Here is a 23780-nt window from a genome sequence, read left to right as displayed (position 1 = left end):
ACAGTCATTGAACCTGGCCTCGCACTTCCTTCGGGATTTGATATTTGTACCATTAACAGAGCAACTAGAGGTGGAGGCCTAGCGGTAATTTTTAAATCCTTCCTCCACTGGACTTTCATCCGTGGGGATATTGTAGGCTGCGAGTGCGCCCGCTTTTCCATCTCACTCAATGCTAACTTTTCTCTTTCTGGACTTTTAGTCTACCGCCCCCCCTGGCCCCTCAGCAGAATTCAAAGTAGCCTTCATGGAGGCCATCCATGTTTTGGCTACTAAAACAGCTAACTTCAGCCTTATTGGCGATTTAAATATTCATTTTGACCACTCCCTAGATTCGGACGTCAGCTCCTTGATTGCTGATTTCGAAGCCTGCCAACTAAAGCAATTGGTATTGGGACCCACTCACTTGGCTGGCCATTTACTGGATCCTGTTTTTTCCAATATTCCCTCCCTTCAGGTCATACCCCCCAGCCCGGTCTGTTGGTCAGACCACTATCTTGTAACTATTCTCCTCCCTCAGCTAGCGGCTGCGCCCAGAGCCACGTCTGAGGCCACTTTTAAGCGTAGCTGGCACAAACTTAAGCTGGAGGATTTGTTGGCCCTTCTGACTTCCTGCCCTCCCACTTATGATAACTCCGACCCAGAACAAGCCTATAATGTTATCTGTGAGTGGATATATGCGGCATTAGACTCCCTCATCCCGGCTAAATGGTCCAAAGGCCGTGAGTCCGGCTCTAACCCCTGGTATACAGATTCCCTCGCCACTATGCGGACTGTTTGTAAACAAGGTGAACGTGCCTGGAGGAAGAACTACTGTCCCTTAGTAAAAAAACAGTATCAGGCTGCTATTAAAAGTTATCACAAAGCCATACAGCTAGCACGCACCGCTTTCTTTACCAACCAGATCGTATCTAGCAACAATCCCACAAAATGCATATTTAAGATCCTTAGTGACCTGAAAAAGAGGAAAGATCCACCCACCTCGAACATTACCTCCGGAAAACATTGTGAGGAACTTGCTACTTACTTCATTCAAAAAGTTGAGAACATTTATAAAACTTTCTCGAATTGCGCTTGGATTTCTGAGCGCCCTTTAATCTCTTCTACGCATGCCATTATGGAGATCATTCCATCCATTTCACAGGAGGGGTTCCTCGCTCTCAGCAACAAAGTCAAATCGGGATCTCCTCTTGACCCTCTGAGACCAGCTCAATTCAGAGAGTGCCTCTCTGTTCTTCTTGCCCCCTTATTTTTGACCATCAACTCTTCATTCAGTAAGGCAAGGGTCCCTACATCTTGGAAACAAGCCAAGGTGCTCCCGCTGCTAAAAAAACCTCTTCTGGACCCTACTAAGCCCGAAAATTTCCGTCCGATCTCCCTCTTGCCCTGGGTGGCTAAAGTGGCGGAGGCACATGTCAACAAGGTCCTCTCTGACTTTCTTAACAATAACTTGATCTTAGACCGGTCTCAGAATGGATTCTGGGCGGGGCACAGTACTGAAACAGCACTCCTGGCGGTGAGTGAACATCTGCGTTCCATCCTAGACAAAGGTCAAACAGCGGCACTCGTACTTCTTGATCTGAGCGTCGCGTTTGATACGGTCTCCCATCGGATCCTTCTGCGTCGGCTAGAAGAAGTAGGAGTAAAAGAGCTTGCCCTCGAATGGTTTCGCTCCTTCTTGTTAGATAGATCTTTTCAGGTTTTTGCTCCACCTTTTGCTTCTTCCATCAAACTCATTGTGCAGGGGGTTCCGCAGGGCTCGGCTCTAAGTCCAGCTCTGTTTAACCTTTATGTTCAGCCCCTGGCAGCAGTCGCTCGCTGCCATGGTCTTTCCTTGGTTTCTTACGCGGACGACACTCAACTGATGGTGGCTCTTTCGGATGACCATGTTAACGATGCCGCCCAATTTCGGACAGGCCTCGAGGCGGTTGCGGGCTGGTTGACGGAAAACTGTCTTCAGTTAAATGCCAGTAAATCCGAGGTCTTACTGGTGGGCAGGGATAGGGGGCTCTGGAACACTCAATGGTGGCCTTCGTCTCTGGGCCCTGCCCCTTCCCCCAAGATGGTGGTAAAGAATCTCGGGTGTCTATTCGATTCTACCCTGAGTTTCCAAGCACACACCAAGAAAATCGCAGGCACCTGCTTCGGTCTGCTACGGGGCTTAAGGCCTATCCTCCGGTTCTTCGATTCGACCACACGCCAACTCATAGTTCAGGCTACTATCCTCTCCAGACTTGATTATGCCAATTCCTTGCTGTTGGGCGCCAATAAAGCGGAACTTAACGATTTACAGCGCTTCCAGAATACAGGGGCACGTGCCATACTCGGTCTTTCCAGATCTTGTTCTGGAGCTGGGGCTGTTCGCCGCCTTCATTGGCTCCCTATTTCTAAAAGGGTTGACTTCAAGTCCCTATGTCTTACTTTTAAAATTCTCAAGCTCGGTACTCCTGAGATCTTGTTGGGCCTGATCACCCCTTACATCCCCAGCCGCATGCTGTCCCTAGAGTCAATCGATCCAGATCTGGCGGCAAGTCCTTTCGTCTCCTCGCAGCCAAGCTGTGGAACTCACTTCTATTAAAGATCCGCAGCTTAAAGTGTCTGCTATCTTTTCGTAAAGCCATCAAAACTTTTCTCTTTTCCACAGCCTAATCCGTATCTCGCCTGGAAACTGCCTATAGCGCCGAGACGCCCCTTCGTTGGGGCAGCTGCGTGCTCTATAAATGGTTTTAACATAACATAACATAACATATAAATATTCTGTAGGTCTGCTTAACAAATGTATGTATCACCTATGGTTATATTATTCTATGCTTAACATGTATGTAGGTCACTGCATAGTTTTTAAGTTATTCGATTAAATACTTATGTTTCTCTGTTTATCTATCTATCTCAATTGTAAATTCTACCATAACTATTTATCTACATTTGCTTCAGTAGTGAATTATCGAAAAGAAAAAAACACACAAATAAATTAGCTTAAAGTACAGCAAAACTTGAAAGTCTGTTTATTAAATGCAACGTAAATCTTGATGTATTACCTTCCTTTTACATGTTTACCTTTTCATGTATTTATGCATCTATATATTTATTACTTTACTCCTACTGTTAATTAAAAATACCCTATACATCTCTCAGTATATCCTCTACCTCCACTGTCTGACTCATCCAAAACCTCAGTCTACTACTATGATCTCCAAAATAACTCTTTCTAGAATCTTCCCTCCTCTATCGTTCCTTGCATTACCCCAGCCTCGTTTTACTACTAGCATCTCCCAAGCAACCCTTTCTAAGGGGCATATTAACAAGGGATTTATCTCCGCATTTTTGGCTTAAAATGCGGAGATAAAACTATCGCCCTATTTACAAGAGGGTGCTAACATGCATAATCGCATGTTAGCACCCTTTTTGCCGATGCCTCCCTTTGCATCTCTAATGAGATGCAAAGTGGGCGTCACTGGGCGTACCCCAATGGACTACCTTGTAAAATATCGCTGATGTTCACAGCGCGATATTTACAAGGCAGCCCACAGGGTTTCAGCAGACGTTAGATTTTGGCGAAAACAGCGGTTTTCGCCAAAATCTAACGTCTGCTAAAATCCTGACTTAGCTATCCCTAACATAGGGGGTGGATTATGCTGATACGACCACAGGGTCGCATCAGCAAGGTTATCGCCGTTTTGCAGGGAACATCGCTGGAAAACCAGCGATGTTCCCTGCAAAACGGCGATTTCCCCACTATCGCAGGAATTTTTATCGCCTTGGAGATACGCGTTGCTAATAACGCAATATCTCCGCGATAAAACCCTGCGATAGCCAGCGTTAAAAAAATGAGCGTTAAGCGTGCTTTGCGATAGTTATCGCAAAGCGTTGCTAATATGTCCCTAAATTATTCCCTCATGTATCCCTCCATAGACTAATCTAAGACCTCATTTTACTACTAGGACCTCCTTACTACTATGATTTCTCAATAAACTCTTTATAGGCTCTTCTCTCTTCTATCCCTCCGTTATCCTTTTCAATCCAACTAACAGACGCACATGTCCACCACTCAAATTAATTCATATTTCCCTGTACTAATTCACCACTAATCCTTTTGAGTTCCGGAGTAACGTTCTACTCAGCAGAAAATGCCTCGATGCCTCGTCAGAGATAGTAAGTGTTATATCAATATAATTACAAAGAGCATGCACAGCTTTAGGCCTGGAAATCAGCACGGAATCGAGTGAACCGCAAAGTAATAATTTTTTCTCAAAATCCTTCTCCTAACGGCCACTCTCGCCAGGTCTGGACGCACCCTGGCGCAGTTTACACTTCTTCATCTGAGAAATTAAAGCAGCCATATTGCATAGGCTAAGCAATCATCTGTGCTCTATGGGGCATATTATCAAGGACGGCGTTAAAATTATCGCCGCTATTGCGGCAGAAAGCTGCCGCTAAAGCGGCGATAATCGGCTTGATAATATGCCCTGGAGAATTCCCATAGAAGCCCATGTTGTCACCAGAACATGGCAGTTTTCTGCCGCTAAAACGGCGATAATTTTTAACGCCGTCTTTGATAATATGCCCCTATAAGTGCATCTGCTCATCACATAAATAAGCTTCACCAAAAATATAAGTTAGCTAGCAGTCAAATAAAGAAGATGCAACGTTAAATGCTTGAACAGGTACTGTTAATTTCACTGCTAATTACATTGCCTTTAATCTTAGTCCTCACAAATTGAAAGGTTAATTCCGCTGCCAATTACATTGGTTTTTACTTCAGCCCCAGCAATTACAAACACACATTGTTAGTGATAGGAATAAACAATGCTACTGTCAATCTTCCGTGGCGCACTCAGTGCGACCTTTCGACTTGTCACATAAAAATAGACATGGCCTGTCTAGTCACACTCTCCACTAGGCCGGAGTGGCCCTAGTCTCAAGGCTAACTCAAGACAGCTAACCAGCACCCCATCTTTGTGTCTATTCCTGTACCAGACCAAACTCTTGTGGCTGAGACTAGTAACCATCCCTCTGCTTCTCAACATAATGGACTATCAGAAGGCAGTGCTCTACAGCAGCATATAAATACTCTTATCCCTGTGTCCTTCATACAGTTCCGGATCCAAACATCTGGAGATTTCCTCTCAACATTCAGTATTTTTATGCAGCTTCCAACCAGCGACACAGATGTGAAGATGTGTGGCAATGATCTGCTGCACCATGTCCACAGTCGCAAACATCACCGTCACCCATCTCTTCAGGACACACATCTGTTACACCTTGCCTGTATCAGTGCAGCAATTCATTTTCCTCAATATAATCACTGATTTAGATAACCTGACTACTTATTTCCACCTAGCAATTATTTTCTGAAATTCTAATCTCCATATTAGCATAATATGGGCTCCCATTCTCCCTCCCACATAGCTCCCTGACAATTGTACTTACATTTTCATCCACATAGCTGTTTGAACAGTTACTCATTGTCTCACTTTTTCTTGGCACACTTTTTACCACTATACCCATCACCTCCTGGCACTTATCATTGCACTGTCTTTCATCCCTCTTCTTTATCTTGCGGGTACTCCGCTCTAGCTCAGCTTTTTTTTTCTGTATAGTTTTTTTTTTCCTTTCTGTTGGCTGCTCAGCGCTTTCCATCTACTCCTCACCAAAAGCCTTATTCCCTCACCATCTCTTCCATCACATGCCATATCTCTTCCACAATCTCAGCCTCAAACTGGGCTCTTCTGTTTTTCTTCAGTTCATCCCCTATGAAAAATGTTCTATTTTTCCCTACCGCCTAGCTCTTTGAAACAATGTCCTCACTGCCTCATCTGTTCTTGACATACACACTACAACAATTCTCTTCACCTCCCTCCACTTGCACATCTCAGCTTCTTCTCCCTCACATATTCCTTGCCTCACACTCCACTCTAGCTCAGCTGCATATTCTTTATTGTTGGCCCCCTTCTCCTTGTGACTTCTCGGCGCTTTTGCACCCTGTCTTCACATTAAGCCTCATTCATTTACTGACTCTACCATCACCCGCCTTACCTCTTTCCCACAACTTCTGCATATGACCTCACCTGTCCTGTGCACTAACTCCTCAAAAGAATAGACATTGCACATTACCAACTTAACCCATTAAGACTATCCTCTTTTACTCTACAAAATAACTAGTTAAACATATCCCTCATCCTTATCACAGAACTGTATCTCACAGAGCCTTCAGTTCCAGTCCAACCACTCTGACAAGTATGGACTTCTTCAACTCTGATGATTATAAATGCACAATCATCTGTCAAACACGCACTCCGTATCTCAGAGCTCATCGAGAAATCCACATTCTGCCCGTCACAGAAACATGCTTTCAGCACTGCAGTGAACCTAAAGACATTGTTACCACTTGCCTACCTTGCTTGGTAGAGAAGGAGAGGGGATCACCATCAGACACAACTTGCAAAACAAATTAACAGAAATACCCAGACCCCATTGTCTCCTCCTTTGAATATTTATCTGTGAGATGCACCCCTGAATCAAATCTCTCAATGCTCATAACAATATTTTACCATCCCCCGAAACACTGCTGTACGTTTGTGTCAGAATTCCTTAAACCAAGAAACAAAATCCTATTAATGGGTGTCATCAAAATTCAACTTGACAAAGATAAATTGCTCACAAAAGACTTCTTATCATTAATACTCTCTCAGCATCGCCCAAAGGATCAACCCACCAAACAGGCATCCAATTGACCTGATACTAGCCCATAATCTAGCCCTACCTGTCCCTAGCTCTAAATCACTCTGGTGTCATAGATTAAGATTATAAAGATTGACCACCCATTAATATTATTCTCCATTCCCACACCCAGGTACCAGGTGCAACATCACATTCCAGTATAGATAAATTACAGCTCAACGAGAAAATACAAAAACATTCCACCAATTGCATTTTTCTAAGTCTACTACACATCAACTCATCACGACATCTCCAATAACCCTGACCATATCACCAAGCAGTTCAACTCCAAATGCCAGAAGAAGCACCTCTAAAAACAAAAAAAAAGGTTTATCGACAATGGTTCATCCTTCGTGTTTTCTGCTGAAACAAGAAGATAGAATGCTGAATGACATGGTTTACAAACCAGCAAAAAAAATCTGATAAACAAGAATCGAAATCACCCTACACAAAATATAACTGATGAATCGGCACAGCCAAAAACTCCATCTACAGCAACAGTATCTATTATGCTAAACACTTCCAAACAGAACATTCAGAATTAATAAACAAAAGTATCATACTTTAATACAGAGTAAAAACTCAAAAAACCAACCTCTCAAACACCCTGTGAAAATGAAGTTTCCATCTTTCTTCAAGAAGCCAAAATATTAGCAATAAAATCGCCAACTGCTCCCTCAAGTTCTCCGGTCAATAATCCACACCCTAAACCACTCCAGTAGCAATGTGATTTCTTCATCCTCAGTTCTAGCAAACACATTATCAAGATCCACAAAGTTGAGACCATCTGAATCTGTCCCGAATGCATGTCTTGCAATACTCATAAGAAAGAACATTGATGCATTAGCAGAGGATATCAACTTAATTGTTCATGCATCCCTGCAAAGATGTAATTTCCCTGACGCTCTATATCATTCCATTATACTACCTCTACTAAAAAAAAAAAAAAATTAGACGCCTCCATTCCAGGCAACAATCATCTCATCTCTACTGTGCCTTTCCTGTTGAAGTTCATTGAAGCAGAAGTGTCCAATCTGCTCACTCACATGCAGTATTGATTGAGCCCTTTCAAGGGTAAAGAAACAATGGTAATGGACACCAGAAAAAAGCCTAAGAGACTAAAGCTACCCTACAGCTCTCGTCATACTAGACGTTTGGTATCATTGGACACTGTGCAATGTTCCTAACCTGTCTAAAACTCAAACATTGCAGGAAAAGCATGGGACTAGTTTAGCTGATTCCTGAAAGAACAAAAACAGCTAGTAAATCTGGCTCACCATGACCCAGTACCCACTAACTTAGTATGTGGCTACCCCCAAGGTTCAACACTCTCCTCTGTTTTTTTATAACACACACACGCACGCACGCACACACACACCCACACACACACACACATTCACTGAAAAAAACAAAGGTCACAGGGACCTTACAGTTAGGCTCAGATTTCATTTGTACAAAACCACTGAAATTCAGCAGTTATTCTTACATGAGCTAACTATAACTTATGCCCCCGCAACACAGAGGCCTATGTTTTGTATGGTTAGGCTTTTATTTATTTATTTATTTAGAGTCTTATATAGCGCAAACAAGAACCGTTCGGGTGACAGATGGCTTTACAAGAATAACAAAGAAGGTATGATACAAAACGGTAGCCAGTATACAAAAAGCATGGTATACGTCTTGAGGACAGTATTTACATGAGCAAATGATAAAAAGAGAGACAATAACACACAAGCAATCATAAGTACTGGTGTGAGCAGAGTCCGATAGGTGTCAGAATGGTGTGAAGATGGCTGGGAAAATGCAGGAAAATATCACGGTTCTCGGGGTTATGGGCGAAGGAGTGACAAGAAGCAACGACCAACAGGCAGGAAAGGTAGGTATGTCCTTAGTGTGGTAGGAATTTGTTAAATAGCAGAATTTGTGCTTCTTTCCTGATTTTTACTTCTTTTCTTTTCTTTTCTTTTGTTGTGATGCAGCATCACCACAAAAGTAAGTGGACACCTATCATACAGTGCCTAGGCTGTGTTCCAACTCTGGTTGCAAACTGATAATTCCAAAATAGAGACTTGCGAAATTCAGAAGCAAAACTAAAAGTAGCAAGAGAGAATCTTTGAAACAAGCTTCCGAGAGAAATCAAGTCATTAACAATTTCATATCCTTCATAAACCCATTTAAACCACTCATACACTTGAAACAAAAATGATCTTTCAGACTTCCCCTCATTAAAGCATGAAGGGATATCAAACCAGCTATGTCCTCAAGTTCCTCATCCACATTCAAAACCCTCTTCTGCTCAATGAATCTCCCATCCTAGGACCTCATGAGCTCTCTGATCTTACCAAAGTAAGTGACTCTCCCCCATAAAAGGCACAGTCGTTACTGCTTACTCGGCCCTCCTCTTCATGTCACAGCACCTTTCTCTCCCCTTCGTCAGGCTTCCCACTCCCCCACCTTACATCTTTTTTCTAGTGTTATATTCTCCCTCCATTTTAGTTGACTTTCCCACCTTCAATCTCTATTGCATTTCCATAGTACAATGTTGTTTTTCTTGAATGTTTATTTTCAGACACCATAGTTTACTGCATCTAGAGGCTAGACCCTTGGTATGTGTTGTGCATGTAAAGATTTATAAACCAATAAATACCTTCACTTATCCTTAGCAAATCCCACCAATCCAACATTTTTCTGATTGGTCTCTCCCTGAATACTTTTTCCCAATTGGTCACGGTTCTAAACTTTGCCAGAAGGATGTTTACACTCTTCCCAAAAGCTCCTATCTCAGTCTTCTGACACACAGCTAGATGGCTGTCGGATAAGAAGAGAGCTCTTTAGAAGGTACTGATCCAGGTTATAAATGTCTCACTCAGAACTACCGCTCTTAAAATGTCCCAACTCGGAACTTACAATTGCTAACCTTAATCTCCTTATCATATTCAAAACACCCTGGCCCTCCTGACGTGTGTTTCTGAGGATTAGATGCTATTTATTGAACCAGATAAAATCCTACTCCCCGGGGTTCGGAATGTATCTGTTGTGAAAAATAGCGCCTATTCGGAGTTTTTTTAGAATATCATACAAGCTTTGGTCCTCACCACAGCAAAATTGTCATGGTACAGAGAATCCTGTACTATTTTCCCCTGTTAGATATTGGCATGTTTAACCAGCCAACGTTTAAAGAAGAACGAGGCATCTAACACACCCGGAAATCCCAGAGTGCGATAAATACCACACATCTCGGAATTCCAAGCCCTGGACAAACAGGTTTGTGTGCAGGGGTTAAAAACCGACCAACGCATAGTCAGGGCCGATGCCTGGCATCTGGGTTTTGGTCCATCTGTTTACCAGGATCCCTGCTCTGCAACTCCTCCAGTTCATGTGTACTGATGAGCGGCTGACCTCCCTCCAGAGTGCCCGCGAGGAACCATCAATCTGAGGAGTACCTCAATAATTACCCACACACAAACCTTACTTCTGCATTAAACCTGGCTCTGTCAATATGTCTATATTAAAAATAACTGTTTATACTGTCGCTTATTAGCGTTTGTTTTTATTTATAAAGCACAAACAAGGAACAAACTATCTTCAGCATGCTACCAAACAAAATAATACACAACAACTTTAAATTAAATAATGCAATCAAGTCAAGAAATAATATATTAAGAGTAAAACAGTAAGTTTAATAGTTAGAAATAACAGGCAGTATGCCCACTGAAATGCAACACGCAGGGCTGCGACAAATGTAAGCTCTTCTGCATAGGTCCTACCTTAAACTGCAAACTGTGGCTTTTGAAAAGCTTGTGTTGCCACGTCAAATAAATAGATTGGGACTTGTGGAGACTGGCACCTGGCAATAAAGTAATGTGTCTCGCGCCTGACCTGTTGAAGCGCACTACCACTGCATGCAGTGACTCTTTACTTACGCAAACACTATCGATCCTGAAGGCTAAAATTTAATTACATGACTAGGTATTGTAACTTTGGGCCCCAATGAGTATTTCAGAGGTTGTGATACCGGCATGAGGGTACTGAGGAACAGTGTCCTAATGACAAAATTGTCAATTTCGAAAGCAGGAAATGTAAGGGGTAAATTAGAGATGAGCAGTAACAAGCTGCCTGCTAACCAATGGCACACGCCCGTCCGCTCACCTATATGTCCCCCTTACCTCATGTAGATTGCAGGGCAAGGAGACACCGATGGCTCTGCCATCAAGAAACACCGACTCACCCTCCTTGGTGTTCATGGGAATTACATCAGATGGTCTGCCAATTAGGAGAGCTGCCACTCTGTCTAAAATAAGAATTCTGTGTGGTCCCTGACAGAAAAAGTTTTCAATGTCCCTCATGTGCAAGGAAAAAACTCCCAATGTGTTTGGGACATTTCCAATAGAAATCCTGGGTCTGTCTTCATATAGCACAAAATGACAGGTCTTCCACATCAACTTGGCAAGACAGAACTGTCCCACAGTTATTTTTGGTTGGAAGAAGCTTCTATAATACTCGCAAGAACCATTTTAGGGGGAAATGTGTGCATGGCAGCAGACATCTTTAAATTTGGCGACACACCTGCCTTCCGCCGATGAAGCGGAAACAGCCATTAAAATGAAAATGATGCCCTTGATTTCTCCTCAGAGTTGTGTCACTTGAACAAGAATGTGATCTTTCTGAGCAAATTCCACTCAACATCTAGAATTGGTAAACAGTCAGGCCATCTATTATAAAAGAAAGTTGCCTCTTCTGTTCAAAAGTCATATCTATTCTCCTACCCCTACACTCACTATTTTCATTATAAACCCACATACCAACACCAAGACAAAGAAACTCTCTAAATGTACTGTCACTATATTGCTAGTAACGAGAAGTAAGGACAAAACCTAAATAAAGGACTTCTGATGGGGTGATTTCTGAGATTGCTATATCTGTATCGCAAATGGGCAGATCGTTTTCAACAGGTGGCATTAGCCCTGAACGCTCAGCGCCAGGCGAGACGCTGACCAGTAACTTACCGCTGACCGGATCAATGATGAAAAATCCCTGGACATTCCCATTCACAATGCTGAAGGATAGTCGACCAGCAGAGCAGGCATCGGAGTCATTGGCCTCAAGTTGTAGGATGGAAACGTTCTTTGGGGAGTTCTCCAGCACCGCGGCATAGAAGACAGGCCGTGCGAGCTGTGGGATGTTGTCGTTAACATCAACCACTTCGATGTACACTTGGGTGACAGATGAAAGGGGAATGGAGCCAGAGTCCACGGCGGTTACCGACAACCAGTAGCTGGAGACAGATTCATGGTCTAATGGAGCCACTGTGCGGATAGTACCTGAAAATGTAAACAAATATGGTGGATATATAACATAGCAAGGATAACATATAATGGTAAGTTGGCAGATAAGTAACAATGGGGCTTATTTACTGCTCGGTAGCTGTCTACAGGGCAGACTTGCGGGTTCCTAACTTTTTGGGGTGTGTGGGAGAATATGTCACCTATCTCTTGCCCCAAATCCAAGCTCCATCACAGAACATTTCTCTTGCTTCCCATTTCTCCTCTGTCCCCTGTCACTGTTGAATGAGTAGTGCTGTCTCCAAACATGCCCTCGAACAGGAAGATTGGCATCTACTCTTCCCTCGATGACATATAATGGCCATCCTGGCTGGGAATCATCCGGAGGTGGACCAAAGAGGCAAGAAATGGACGATAGCCACCCTGTGCATACTGCTTCTGTGCCGCATGAACGGATGCACTTCCCCTCATTTAAGATTTGGATAAAATGGATCATGCTTATGAGCTAGTTTCAGATACGAATGCTGCTACAAAGCACCCTTCATGCTCCCAAGTTATACTTCTCTCTAACTCTGGGGTGGGGGAAATTGCTGATGTAGTATGTAAGCAGCAAGGGCAACCCTTGAAGTCTGCTGCCTCGGAAGGTCCCTCCAGCTGCATCCTGCTGATGTGGTGCAATAATGGTTGGTGTGGGTACAGAATGAGGCAAATACTACTGCAGACTGCCGCATGCCGACAAAAACTGATCCTACTGTAGACTACCGCAGTCAGACATGCATGCAAATACTGATCATACCGCAGACATACAGGCAAAAACTGATCCTACCAGACATGAAGACAAAAACTGATCCTACTGTAGACATGCAGACAAAAACAAGTCCTACTGTAGACATGCAGGCAAAATCAGATTCTAACAGACATGCAAACAAAAACTGATCCTACTGCAGGCAAAAACTGATCCTACAGCAGACTACCACAGACAAGCATGCAGAGACGTTTTAAGGAATGGGCAAAGTGGGCTCTGGCCCAGGGCCCCAGCCTTTCAGGGGGCCCCCTGATAGAGCCTGCTCTGTTCTGCAAAGAGGCTTGCCCTGATGACCTTGAATAATGTTTTATACAGATTGTTTTAAATACTGTTTTCTTTCAATTTATTTTGTTGTGGGTGACATATGAGTCTGTTACAGACATTTTGGAGAGAAATCTTGTGTTTGTTTCACGCAACATCCACAAAAAAGCTTCTTTTAGATCAAAAAAGAACCTCACATATGAGAAATTGAAGGGTGTCACAGAGACTTAGCAGTAACATTAGTGAGCTGCTGATGTGTTACAATATTAAAAATACGTCATTTTCCCTGAATATTCGATGTAAACACATTACGAATTACAACGGGTTTCCCTGTGCACTGTCAGTGACCTGGCCAAAGAGGGCATGAAAGAGCTCGAATTGGATCAAAGCATTCTCGAACAGGGGCCCCAAAAATATGTTTGGCCCAGGGCCCCCAAAATCCTTAAGATGCCCCTGCAAGCATGCAAAAACTGATCCTGCAGCAGCCATGCAGACAAAAACAGATTGTGCCACAGACATGCAGGCAAGCCTGCATGCTGTGGAGTGGGCAAATCCACAGGCTGGCAGAAAGACGACTCAGTTTCGAAGCTCAGCTCGAGGGTACGCTAGTAATGTTGCTTCCCTTTAGAGGGAGTGTACACGGTGGAAGGACGAGAAGGTAGAGGGGAACCTACACCTTTGGGACATTAACACCCTGGAAAAACTAAGTAGAATTGGTACCTATGTCCAGGAGGTTAGACAGAGACCTGTGTAGCCTGCATATTAACTTTCTATATGAGCCTACTAGAATTCGATAGATAATTGCTAATTTAGAAATAAAATTCTCTTCGTTTTAGGATAACATGCTGTGATTCTGGGCACATATGGACATTTCCAATAGATGCAGTGTACTAACAGGCAGTTAAAATGCAACATTTTGTACCATTTTTCCCCATGGCTTTCCTTTGGCAGTAGAAGAGGAATCCATTTGGGTTCCTCTTAGTACTAGTTGGTTGAAGGATATGAACATTTGGGTTCCAGCCAATAAATAGGCACCCATTGGTTCGGAACTACAGCCACTCACACCTGTTCAGACGTCAGGCAACCAACAGGCAGCTTCTGCTAACGTGTCCTACTGAGGCCACCTTCTATCTAGTTTTTTCCTGGCCAAGAAATGGAGAGAATGGATTTGGCTCAATTTTCTCAGCATGTAGGAATCATATCGTATAGATTTTATAACGTGTCTACGAACATGCTTGGTTTACATGCTTTTTAGATCTTTTCTTGAACATTTGGTATACATCAAGTTTATAAATGGAGAAAACAATTGAGTTCTGCAAGTCCATTTGGGCCTTAAGTTCCCAAATGTTGTAACCTTTAGGTTTACTACAGTGCATAAAACGTAAGTACTTTGCAAACCTAAAGCACATGTAAAGTGATTTTTTTTTTAGATGAATCTTGCATATTTGTAAACATTTGTAAGTCTAGAATACAATTATTTCAGATTTTTGTAAATCTTTGCAAACTCAATGTACCATAAGACAGTGCTAAGCTAGTAGTAATATGTCAACCTATACTAAAATTTGATGCAACGCAGTGCAGCAACGAAAGGGAGAGAGAATAACAGGGGCATACGTATGAAGATATGGTGCTGTTTTTCTTTCACCATAGTGTAAGGGTGTGTGCATGATGTCATGCATAGGTTTTGTACTCCCAGTACAAAAATTATTCTTTGACATAGATTAATGTTTTTCACACTTTGTATGGGTGCTGTAGAGTGCAGAAAACATGCAAAATGTGAATTTTTTTTAAATACATTTTTTTTCAAACTTTACACCTGCCTTCAGGAAAAGTACATTTTTGGCACAAAACCCTGTCGCAGACCTGGTGCAACTTGTTAGTTAATTTTCCTCAATTGTGCTAATATCTGAGTAACTGTTTACTTTCCTAATAACAACAATTTGTAAGAATTTCTGGAGACAATATGCAATAGAGGAGCACTTCACCATTTGAACAATGCATTAGGTATTGTTTGCAAAGATGCAAAACTTTATAAACACATTTGCATGTGATTTGTGTGCTGCAGAAATGTCACAAAAATAATGCACACTCAGCAAAACTCTGTGTGCGCACATTGTAGACAATGGGTATTAATAGTTTTGTAACATCTCTGTAAACTGTTGTAAATGTACGTTTATTAATATTTATCAAGTATGTGAATTTTCATTATTAATCATGCGCTATTTCTCCTTACACAGACTAGGAGGAAGCTAATTTGAAGTAGACTCGGTCTGTTCTTTTTGTTCCTTATTCTGTTTGCAGCTAAGAGTACCTGATCAAGTTTCTCTGTATTTGCCCAGTGCAAATATTTATGGAATCTGACCCGGAGTGAAATTGAGGCAAGCCATTTTGCTCACTTCCTTCCTCTGCAAACTGTAAGAAGGGCTTAAAAAGTATTTACTGCAATTTTCCGGGTGCAACATTGTATGTAGTGTGGTGGTAGAGTTGAAGAATGTGTGCAACTGTGTAGTAGAGGGCCTCCAACTCCCTGCTCGCCATAGTCTTAATAACTCTTCAATGCTGTTGTCCTCATTTAGATTTAAATATTATCAGCTTTCGGGGTGGTGGGCCACCATTCCATGGAATATTAATATCCCAAACCCAAAGTTTGATCTGGTTAATAAAAAGGGCAGATGGCCAAAAGAACTCTCTTACTGGTATTGGGCCTTGATAGAGGTGGAGGGTGTAACCGAGCCTGAACTCCAAAAGCTGTGGGGCAATGTCATAGGTACAGACGTTAATCTGCGAGATCTGTGGGTGGACTCCTTTGCAATGCTTCATATGGTGGTTAAGTCTGCCCCCCTAAAAAGAAATCACCTCTTTACATTGTATAGAGTATACGTCTCACCTAAAAAAATTGTCAAAATAACGAGTTTAGATTACTATTGCCCGAGATGTAAACTGTTAGCCGCAGACGATCTGCACATGTTTGTAGAGTGCCCAATGTTAACAAATTACTGGCTTAAAGTACAAGGGTTCCTGGCTGAGGTATTAGGCAGACAATTAGTAGTGACCACTAGGATGATCATGTTTGGAGTAACATCGCATGCTGAACAGAATGATCTGGCTTCTAAATTTATCTTTTATGTTATCATCCTAGCACGACGAGAAATATGTAAAGCCTGGAAGAGTGAAAATGCCCCAAATTTTGCAGATTGTCTGAAGTACCTTATATATATAAGTGAATTTGATATGGCCTGTGATAGTACCAGCCAAGATAAGATCTGGGCGGCCCTTGTGGCATGGCGGAACAGATGAGCATATTCCAATGATTTTCACCTGGGCACTGTTGGTTCTTTGTCTTCAAAACATTGGGTCAAATGGCCTGAATGGAATGGAGTGGAATAAGAAAACAGTTGCTACTAGAGGGGTATTTCCTTCCCATCTCTCCTCAGACCCCTAAACATCGAGACTGGAATAACGCGGGAAGAGGAGAGGGGGCGGGTTTCCCCACCTTGGTATATGAGGGATACAAAAAACAAAAAAAACAAAAAAAACAATTCCTCTGTTCAATCCTTGCAGTCGCTTAAGACCATCTAACAAAGGTGCCTTCTGCGAAAGTGTTGCTTCATTGTAGCTTTTATTCGTTTTTTTTATCTATTATACCTGGAGATACCAGACCTCGTCACCACAGAGCAATTGTGTACATAATTAAAAAGCAACAATATTATCAAGTTTTCAAAAGCTTTGTTCTTTAATCTATGTTTGACATTTTTCTAACTTGCATTGATTTTTGCAAGCTACATCTTTCGGAAAGAGGGCTTTTAATCCAAGAGAATGACGGCTTTAAACCATCATTGTTTAGCAAATAATACCAACTTTTTAAAAAGTTGTAGAAAAGTTATTTTGGGTGTTCTTTCAGGAAGAAGTCCGACTTTTGGTAAATGTTATAGTTTTTTAGCAGTATAAATAAAGCTGCACTTGCCAATTAAAACATGCAGAAGAAATTCAGAAAAACTGAGGAGACTGTTGATTAAAATGTTTTCTACACCCTACACTTTATTTCTGCAAAGTAAACTATTTGCTAAAAATGACTGCAAAATGTGATTTTAATATTTCTAATTATGTGTACACATTAATTTCCCATAACTCATAAAACAAATACTTGAAGTGTTTACAAAATAAAATTGGACAGCAGGGGACTGAATGTAAAATTGCCCTCTGTGGGTGTTTGCCCCCTGGGCCACATCCATATTTCAGAAGGGGCTGCAGACAGTTGTGCATCCCATTCTGTAAAACCTATTGTGCAGGTGAACATTTCACACCAGCGCAATGTCATGGCAAGGGTTTCTCATTCGAATGAGGTCACTGACCTGGTTTGCAGAGGGTGCATCAAATGCACCACTGCAGACCAGGACTATGTGACCAATTTGATAATACAACCCAAAGTCTATCGCTATTCATGTCATAACAGTGCACACACAGATATTGTCATGTTCTTACCTGTATCTTCCTCGATACTGAAGGTTGCAAGATGAATGCTGTCTCGGAGGATGTACATGATCTTTCCATCTCTGCCTTTATCTCCGTCTTGAGCTGTCACGGTCATCACAGATGTTCCTGCTGGCGCATCCTCTGGAACCTCACCTCGAAAGACAAAGGAAGAAAAGCAAGGGGGCAGCAGATTCTCATTAACATCTGTGACCTCAATTTCGACTGGACACCGGGAGGTACGCGGTGAGGGCCAACCACCATCACTTGTAAGCACTGTCAAGTTGTAAGACGATCTGGTCTCAAAATCTAACTCCTTCTCCAGGATCAGAGCTCCGGTCTTCTTATCCAGCTTGAAGGTCCCCTGTTCACTGTTGGTGAGCATGTAAGTTACTTCCCCGGAAAGACCAGCATCTGGATCAAATGCCTCAAGAAAGAGAAGAATTGTACCTTTGGGCAAATCCTCGGGCACTTTTACTTTACTGCGGAGAGGCTGGCAGCGTGGGGAGTTATCATTGACATCTTCTAATAGCACAGTCAGCTTTGTAACAGAGACAAGCTGATGGCCCACTTTAGGCTGGTCTCTAGCTTCAATCTTTAACACAAAGTGATCAAAGGATTCCCGGTCTAGGGGATGAGTTACACTTACAAAGCCTGTGACTTCATCAATGCTAAATTTGTTATTCCAGGTTAGCAAAGAATATTTAACCAGACCCATGTCCTCACTGTCGGCGTCTTCAGCTTTCACCTGAATTACTGGTGTGCCTACCTTAGCATTTTCTGGGATTGTTGTTTGGTACCCACCTAGGGGAAACTTGGGGGCGTTATCATTCACATCTAGGAGGTTCACCACTAAAATCCTCCATGATGACTTCTGAGGGGTACCAAGGTCAAAAACACTTATGTTAAGAGTATAGAAACTTGCTGTTTCACGATCCAATGGAAACAAGACTTTAAGGTAGCCTTCCTCTGTATCAATGGCAAAGCAACTGTCTTTATTCCCACTGGCGATCACATAGGCTAGTTTCCCATTAAAACCAGTGTCTGCGTCAGTAGCTCCTAGGCGAATGATGGTGGAGTTGGCTGGAAGGTCTTCCACTATATTAATGGAGGTGGGCAAGCTGTCATCAAACTGGGGCGTGTGGCTATTGATTAGATGGATATTCAAAGATGTGTCCTCGTCTTCATGTTGCTCTTGGGACTGTATCGAGTCAATCACTGCTTTTGTTAGTTTCTGAAGGACTCCGGTCTCCTGGCATTGCATGGAAACTGGAAGACCAGAATCAGCAACGCTGATATTCACAGTTGTTGGTAAAGCATAGTTTTGACCATCACTCGCTGTCACTTGCAAAGAGTAAAAAGGTCGGCTATCAGAAACAAGTTTCATAGATTTCTTCAGAGAGATGATGCCTGTGGTTGACCCAATTTCAAAAATCTCCTCATCATTGCCAGATAAAATCTCATATTTGATGTGCTGGAGCTCATCCACATCCACAGCAGACAAGACGGTTATGTGCTTCCCAATGGCGAGGTCTCTTGGAACACTCCCAGTGCAGTCTACCTGCTCAAAGGCTGGAACATTGTCGTTCAAGTTGTTTAGCATGAGGGAAATGTAAACCTCCGTTTGACGAGAAAATGGGTTTCCGGAGTCCGATGCGCATACATGCAAGCGATACACTCTCTGTGTTAGCTCATAATCAAACAGTTTGGAAGTGGAGATAATTCCAGATGTTTTTTCTATGGTAAACGGAAGGTATTGTTGGTTAACTAGAGAATACGTGACAAGACCATTGTCCCTTTGGTCATCATCACTTGCTTGCACACGGAGGACACTAGTCCCAACTGGTAGGTTCTCGTTAAAAGTGCCTTGATATGATGACTGTGTGAAGACTGGGGCATGGTTGTTACAGTCAATGAGGTCCACCACTACGGATACAGAAGCTTGCCCATTGGCAGTTGTGACTTCAAGCTTAAAGCGAGACTGATCCTTCACATCCATTTGTGAACTTGTCGTAATCAATCCAGTTTTAGGGTTTATTTCAAAATGACTGCTGTCAGGGGTTGGTTTTAGAGAATATCGTAGGTTAGGTATGTCTTGAGTAACCTTGACAATTGCCACATGGCTCCCAATTGGGGCACACTCACTATGCTTAACTTTGTAAAGCTCTTCTTCAAATCTCACAGAGATGTATTTAAAGGGATCTATGTTAATCATTTTGACTTCAGAGTACTGAGGTGGCCTACTCTTATCTTTAGCTTGCAGGCTAATATTAAAACCACCAAGGGTTTCCAACCAGTTGATTTCTTTGGTAGGCACAATCATAAACTCATTGTTTCCTACGTAGGATTTAACAACCTTGAATTGTTTGTCCAGATCTCCAGTCATAATGTCTACAGAATCAACCCCAGAGCCATTGGCAATCACAGTAATGGTTGCATAGAAGGGTCTGTCTAAAGAACCAGATTCCACTATGTTCACAGAAGTAATAATTGGGGGCATCTTTCCACCGACCTCTACCTCGACCACCAGACTGGCTAGGTTACCAGATGCTTTGCCCTGAGAAATCTTGCTCATGCGGTCCACAGCCTGTACCCAGAGGTCATACTTCTTTTGAACAGTGGCATTTAGGTTTCCAGCCAACATCACAACACCACTGGTAGGGTGAACACTGAACAAGGAGTTCTGAGGGTGAAAGGTGTAATAAAACTGGGCATTCTGACCCAAGTCAGCATCAGTGGCACTGACCCTGGTTATGAAGGTCTTCAGGGGGGCATCTTCTTGGACTGTGGCTTTGTAGGAGGGTGGTGAGAAGAGAGGCTTCAAATCATTGATGTCCAAAATGTGGATCTTAACTTGTGTCCAAGCTTCATAATCAAAGTTCCTCTCAGACGCTTGAATTGTCAATAGGAAGCTGTCTTTGACCTCTCTGTTGAACATGGCAGTGTTACCACTCTTAATCCTTAGTCGTAGAAAGCAGAAATCACCGACAGTGTGCTCCTCTGTTTTGAAGAATCCCAGACTGTCTCCGGCTACGATTCTGTACTTGATGATCCAATGTGGATCAGTCAGGAAGATGCCCATCTTGACATCTGTCTCCACGTATGTCTTGGGCGCAGAGTTCTCATAGACGGTTGCATTGTACATCAGATGTGTGAAATGCATTGGGGATGTGGTTGTTTTCTCCAGAGTGGCAGGACAGGCCATGATGCACAGCAGAAGAAGCAACAGGCACACGATCCGTCCTTTCTGTGAGGATTCCATCGTGATGACCTCCCTGTGGAGAGAAAAAATAATAGATTATTGGTGAGAATTCAGTGCGCAAAAACATTAAACATTCCTTAAAGGGATAGAACTGGTTCGCCTCACTTCTTCCTGCCACTCCCCAGCACTGTAGCCTGGGCGTAAAGCCAGAATTAACCATCCGCCCATAACCATCATCTTTCACTCCAGTTTAGGGCAATTTGCTAAATTCGTGCTTTACACACCTCAGAATTTAGTGGTGAAATTCTACCCCACTATAGACAGATAATGCTAGTGAAGCAGGACTGCGATCTTCTATATACACAAAGATCATTTATAGCATGGGCAGCCGCTGTGAAAGCTTTTCTCACATAAAAACAGAGCAAGTAATGAAATGGCAGCACAAGCTTCCCACTGACACAAATAACAGGTACAACACTAGCAGCAGTGGCTTAAGCTTCCCTCACACGTAGTCTGAATGAGCAGTGCACAGATGGCTGCAATGCAGGCTCCACTCACTCTCTAAATCATTACTGCACTGGTAGCATTGCAGCCTTCTATACAGAGCACATAGACAACAGTGAAGAAGGCTTCACGTAGGCAGTGCTTAATATGTAAAAGAATAAGTGCTGGGGCTCAAAGGAGCATATGTATCAAGCCCTTTTTCTTGGTCGCAAACAGGCCGAGTCTCAGAATCGGCCCGTTTGCGAACGGGAAAAAGCCCTCTGGGATGTATCATCCCAAAAGGCCTTTGCCAAATATTCCCTAGTTTGCGAATGCATTTAAGGAATCATAAATTGCGATTCCTTAAATGCAATGTAGGAAGCACCTAAGTTGTGTGATTTTGGCTTAAGAAATCGCAAATTACCACCAACTCCAGGTTGGTGGTAATTTGCAATTTCTTTGAAAAATGCACTTTTTTGCATTTTTCAAAGTGCCATGTGGCACATGTACATGCCCTTAGGGCAAGTACGTGCGCCACATGTGCACGCATAAATATTTCAGGGGTGCTACAGGGTGTCCTGTTGACACCCTTGCACCCTTGAAATTGCATTCGGAATTAGCGAGTACCTAATGAGTACTCACAAATTGCGAATGTCTTCCCATTCATTCCTATGGGCCTCTAGGACCATAGGAATGAATGGGAATTTATTCCTTAAATGCGAATTGCATAGCATTTTGCGAGTCCATAATAGCGATTCGCTAAAAATCGCTATTAAGGACACGCAAAAAGGCTATTTCATACATATGCCCCAAAGTTTCATTCAGAGACCCGCAGGTGGCACTGTTGACGGTCAGGTTGCGGCCGATTACGAAGGCTATGTAGTGTTGATTCGAGGTCATGCCTCTCTAACCCACCACCGGATACCCCCTTCCTGTTTATCTCACTCTTCGAGATTATTCTCATCCCTCCTCTCTCCCTTTGTCACTGTTTTTCTGTCTTTCTCCTTCTTTCCCCCTTTTGTGTTTTTCACTCCCTTGCTCTGGTTCAAAGTTTGTTGAGGCAAAATAAGGTCTGATCCTAAAATTGAGTGTCTTGGGGCCCCAGCTGTAACCACTGGCTCAACTAAGCACTCAGCACAAGTGTCCCTTACACACAGGTGGCACATCAAGTGTCCCATACACACAGGTGGCACATGAAGTGCACCTTACACACAGGTGGCACATCAAGTGTCCCATACACACAGGTGGCACATAAAGTGTCCCTTACACACAGGTTGCACATCAAGTGTCCCATTCACACAGGTGGCACATCAAGTGTCCCTTACACACAGGTGGCACATCCAGTGTCCCATACACACAGGTGGCACATCAAGTGTCCCTTACACACAGGTTGCACATCAAGTGTCCCATTCACACAGGTGGCACATCAAGTGTCCCTTACACACAGGTGGCACATCCAGTGTCCCTTACACACAGGTGGCACATGCAGCAGCAGTGCAAACTTCACTTACACACAGGCAGTACTGGCTGCAGCAGTGCAAGCTTCACTTACACTAGGGGTGGGTTTGACAACATTTTGGGCACTCTGCGTTACTTTTTAATGCAGAGTTCTGGCCAAATTCCGCCATTTGCCACATGGTGGAATTTTTCACCCATGCGGCTTCAGAAAATGCCAGCTGGTGAGCTAGATTTGGCATCCCCTAGTGCGATTCATAACACAGGCGGTTGCGAGCGACACCAGTCAGGGGGCTGCTGCTTGAGTAGATTTTCTGCTGCTGAAGTAGATAGTTGTCAGAGCTTCACGCAATCTCACTGAGTTTGTATGTAACTCTGCGGAATTCCGCAGAGCCAAAATCCTGCGAGTTTTGCCCCCCTAAATTACACTCACTGACAGTACAGGCTGCACCAGAGCAAGTTTCACTCATACACAGACAGAACAACCTGCAACAGTATAAGCTTCACTTACACACAGGCAGCACAGGCTACCTAAGTGCAAGCTTCACTTACACACACTAACAGTACAGGCTGCAGCAGAGTAAGTTTCACACACACACAGACAGCACAACCTGCAACAGTGTAAGCTTCACTTACACACAGGCAGTACAGGCTGCCACAGTGCAAGCTTCACTTACACACACTGACAATACAGGCTGCAGCAGAGCAAGTTTCACTCGCCCACAGACAGCACAACCTGCAACAAGGTAAGCTTCACTTACACACAGGCAGTACAGGCTGCCACAGTGCAAGCTTTACTTACAAACACTGACAATACAGGTTGCAGTAGTGCAAGCTTCACTTACACACAGACGGCGCAGGCAGCTGCAGTGCAAGCTTCACTTACATACAGTCGACACAGGCAACGGTAGTGCAAGATTAACTTATACACACAGGCGGCAGAGGCAAGAGCAGTGCAAGCTTCACTCACACAACGGAGGCATAGGCAAGAGCAGTGCAAGCTTAACTAACACATTCAGACCGAAGAGGCAGCAGCAGCGTACACCTGAATTGCAAACACAGAACACTTACAGCAGGAGCCGGAGAAGTGCAAGGTTACACCAAA

At 43.2% G+C, this 23780-nt stretch overlaps 1 protein-coding gene across 3 annotated transcripts in view; it reads right to left on the bottom strand.

Annotated features, from left to right (window-relative positions):
- FAT2 (FAT atypical cadherin 2) overlaps positions 1-23780 on the bottom strand; it is a 249212-nt gene that overhangs the window by 188171 nt on the left and 37261 nt on the right. For all 3 annotated transcript variants that reach the window (XM_085617672.1, XM_085617673.1, XM_085617674.1), the window contains exons 2-3: positions 17548-20810; positions 11724-12038 (exon numbers count right to left, since the gene is read on the bottom strand). In XM_085617672.1, the coding sequence (XP_085473798.1) occupies positions 11724-12038; positions 17548-20810 (3578 nt within the window). The remainder of the gene's footprint in view (positions 1-11723; positions 12039-17547; positions 20811-23780) is intronic.

This window comes from Triturus cristatus, chromosome 7 (assembly GCF_964204655.1).
Source record: "Triturus cristatus chromosome 7, aTriCri1.1, whole genome shotgun sequence".
Lineage (NCBI taxonomy): Eukaryota > Metazoa > Chordata > Amphibia > Caudata > Salamandridae > Triturus > Triturus cristatus.
Note: the sequence above shows the minus strand (reverse complement) of the source record. Positions and strands in the feature narration are given on the sequence as shown.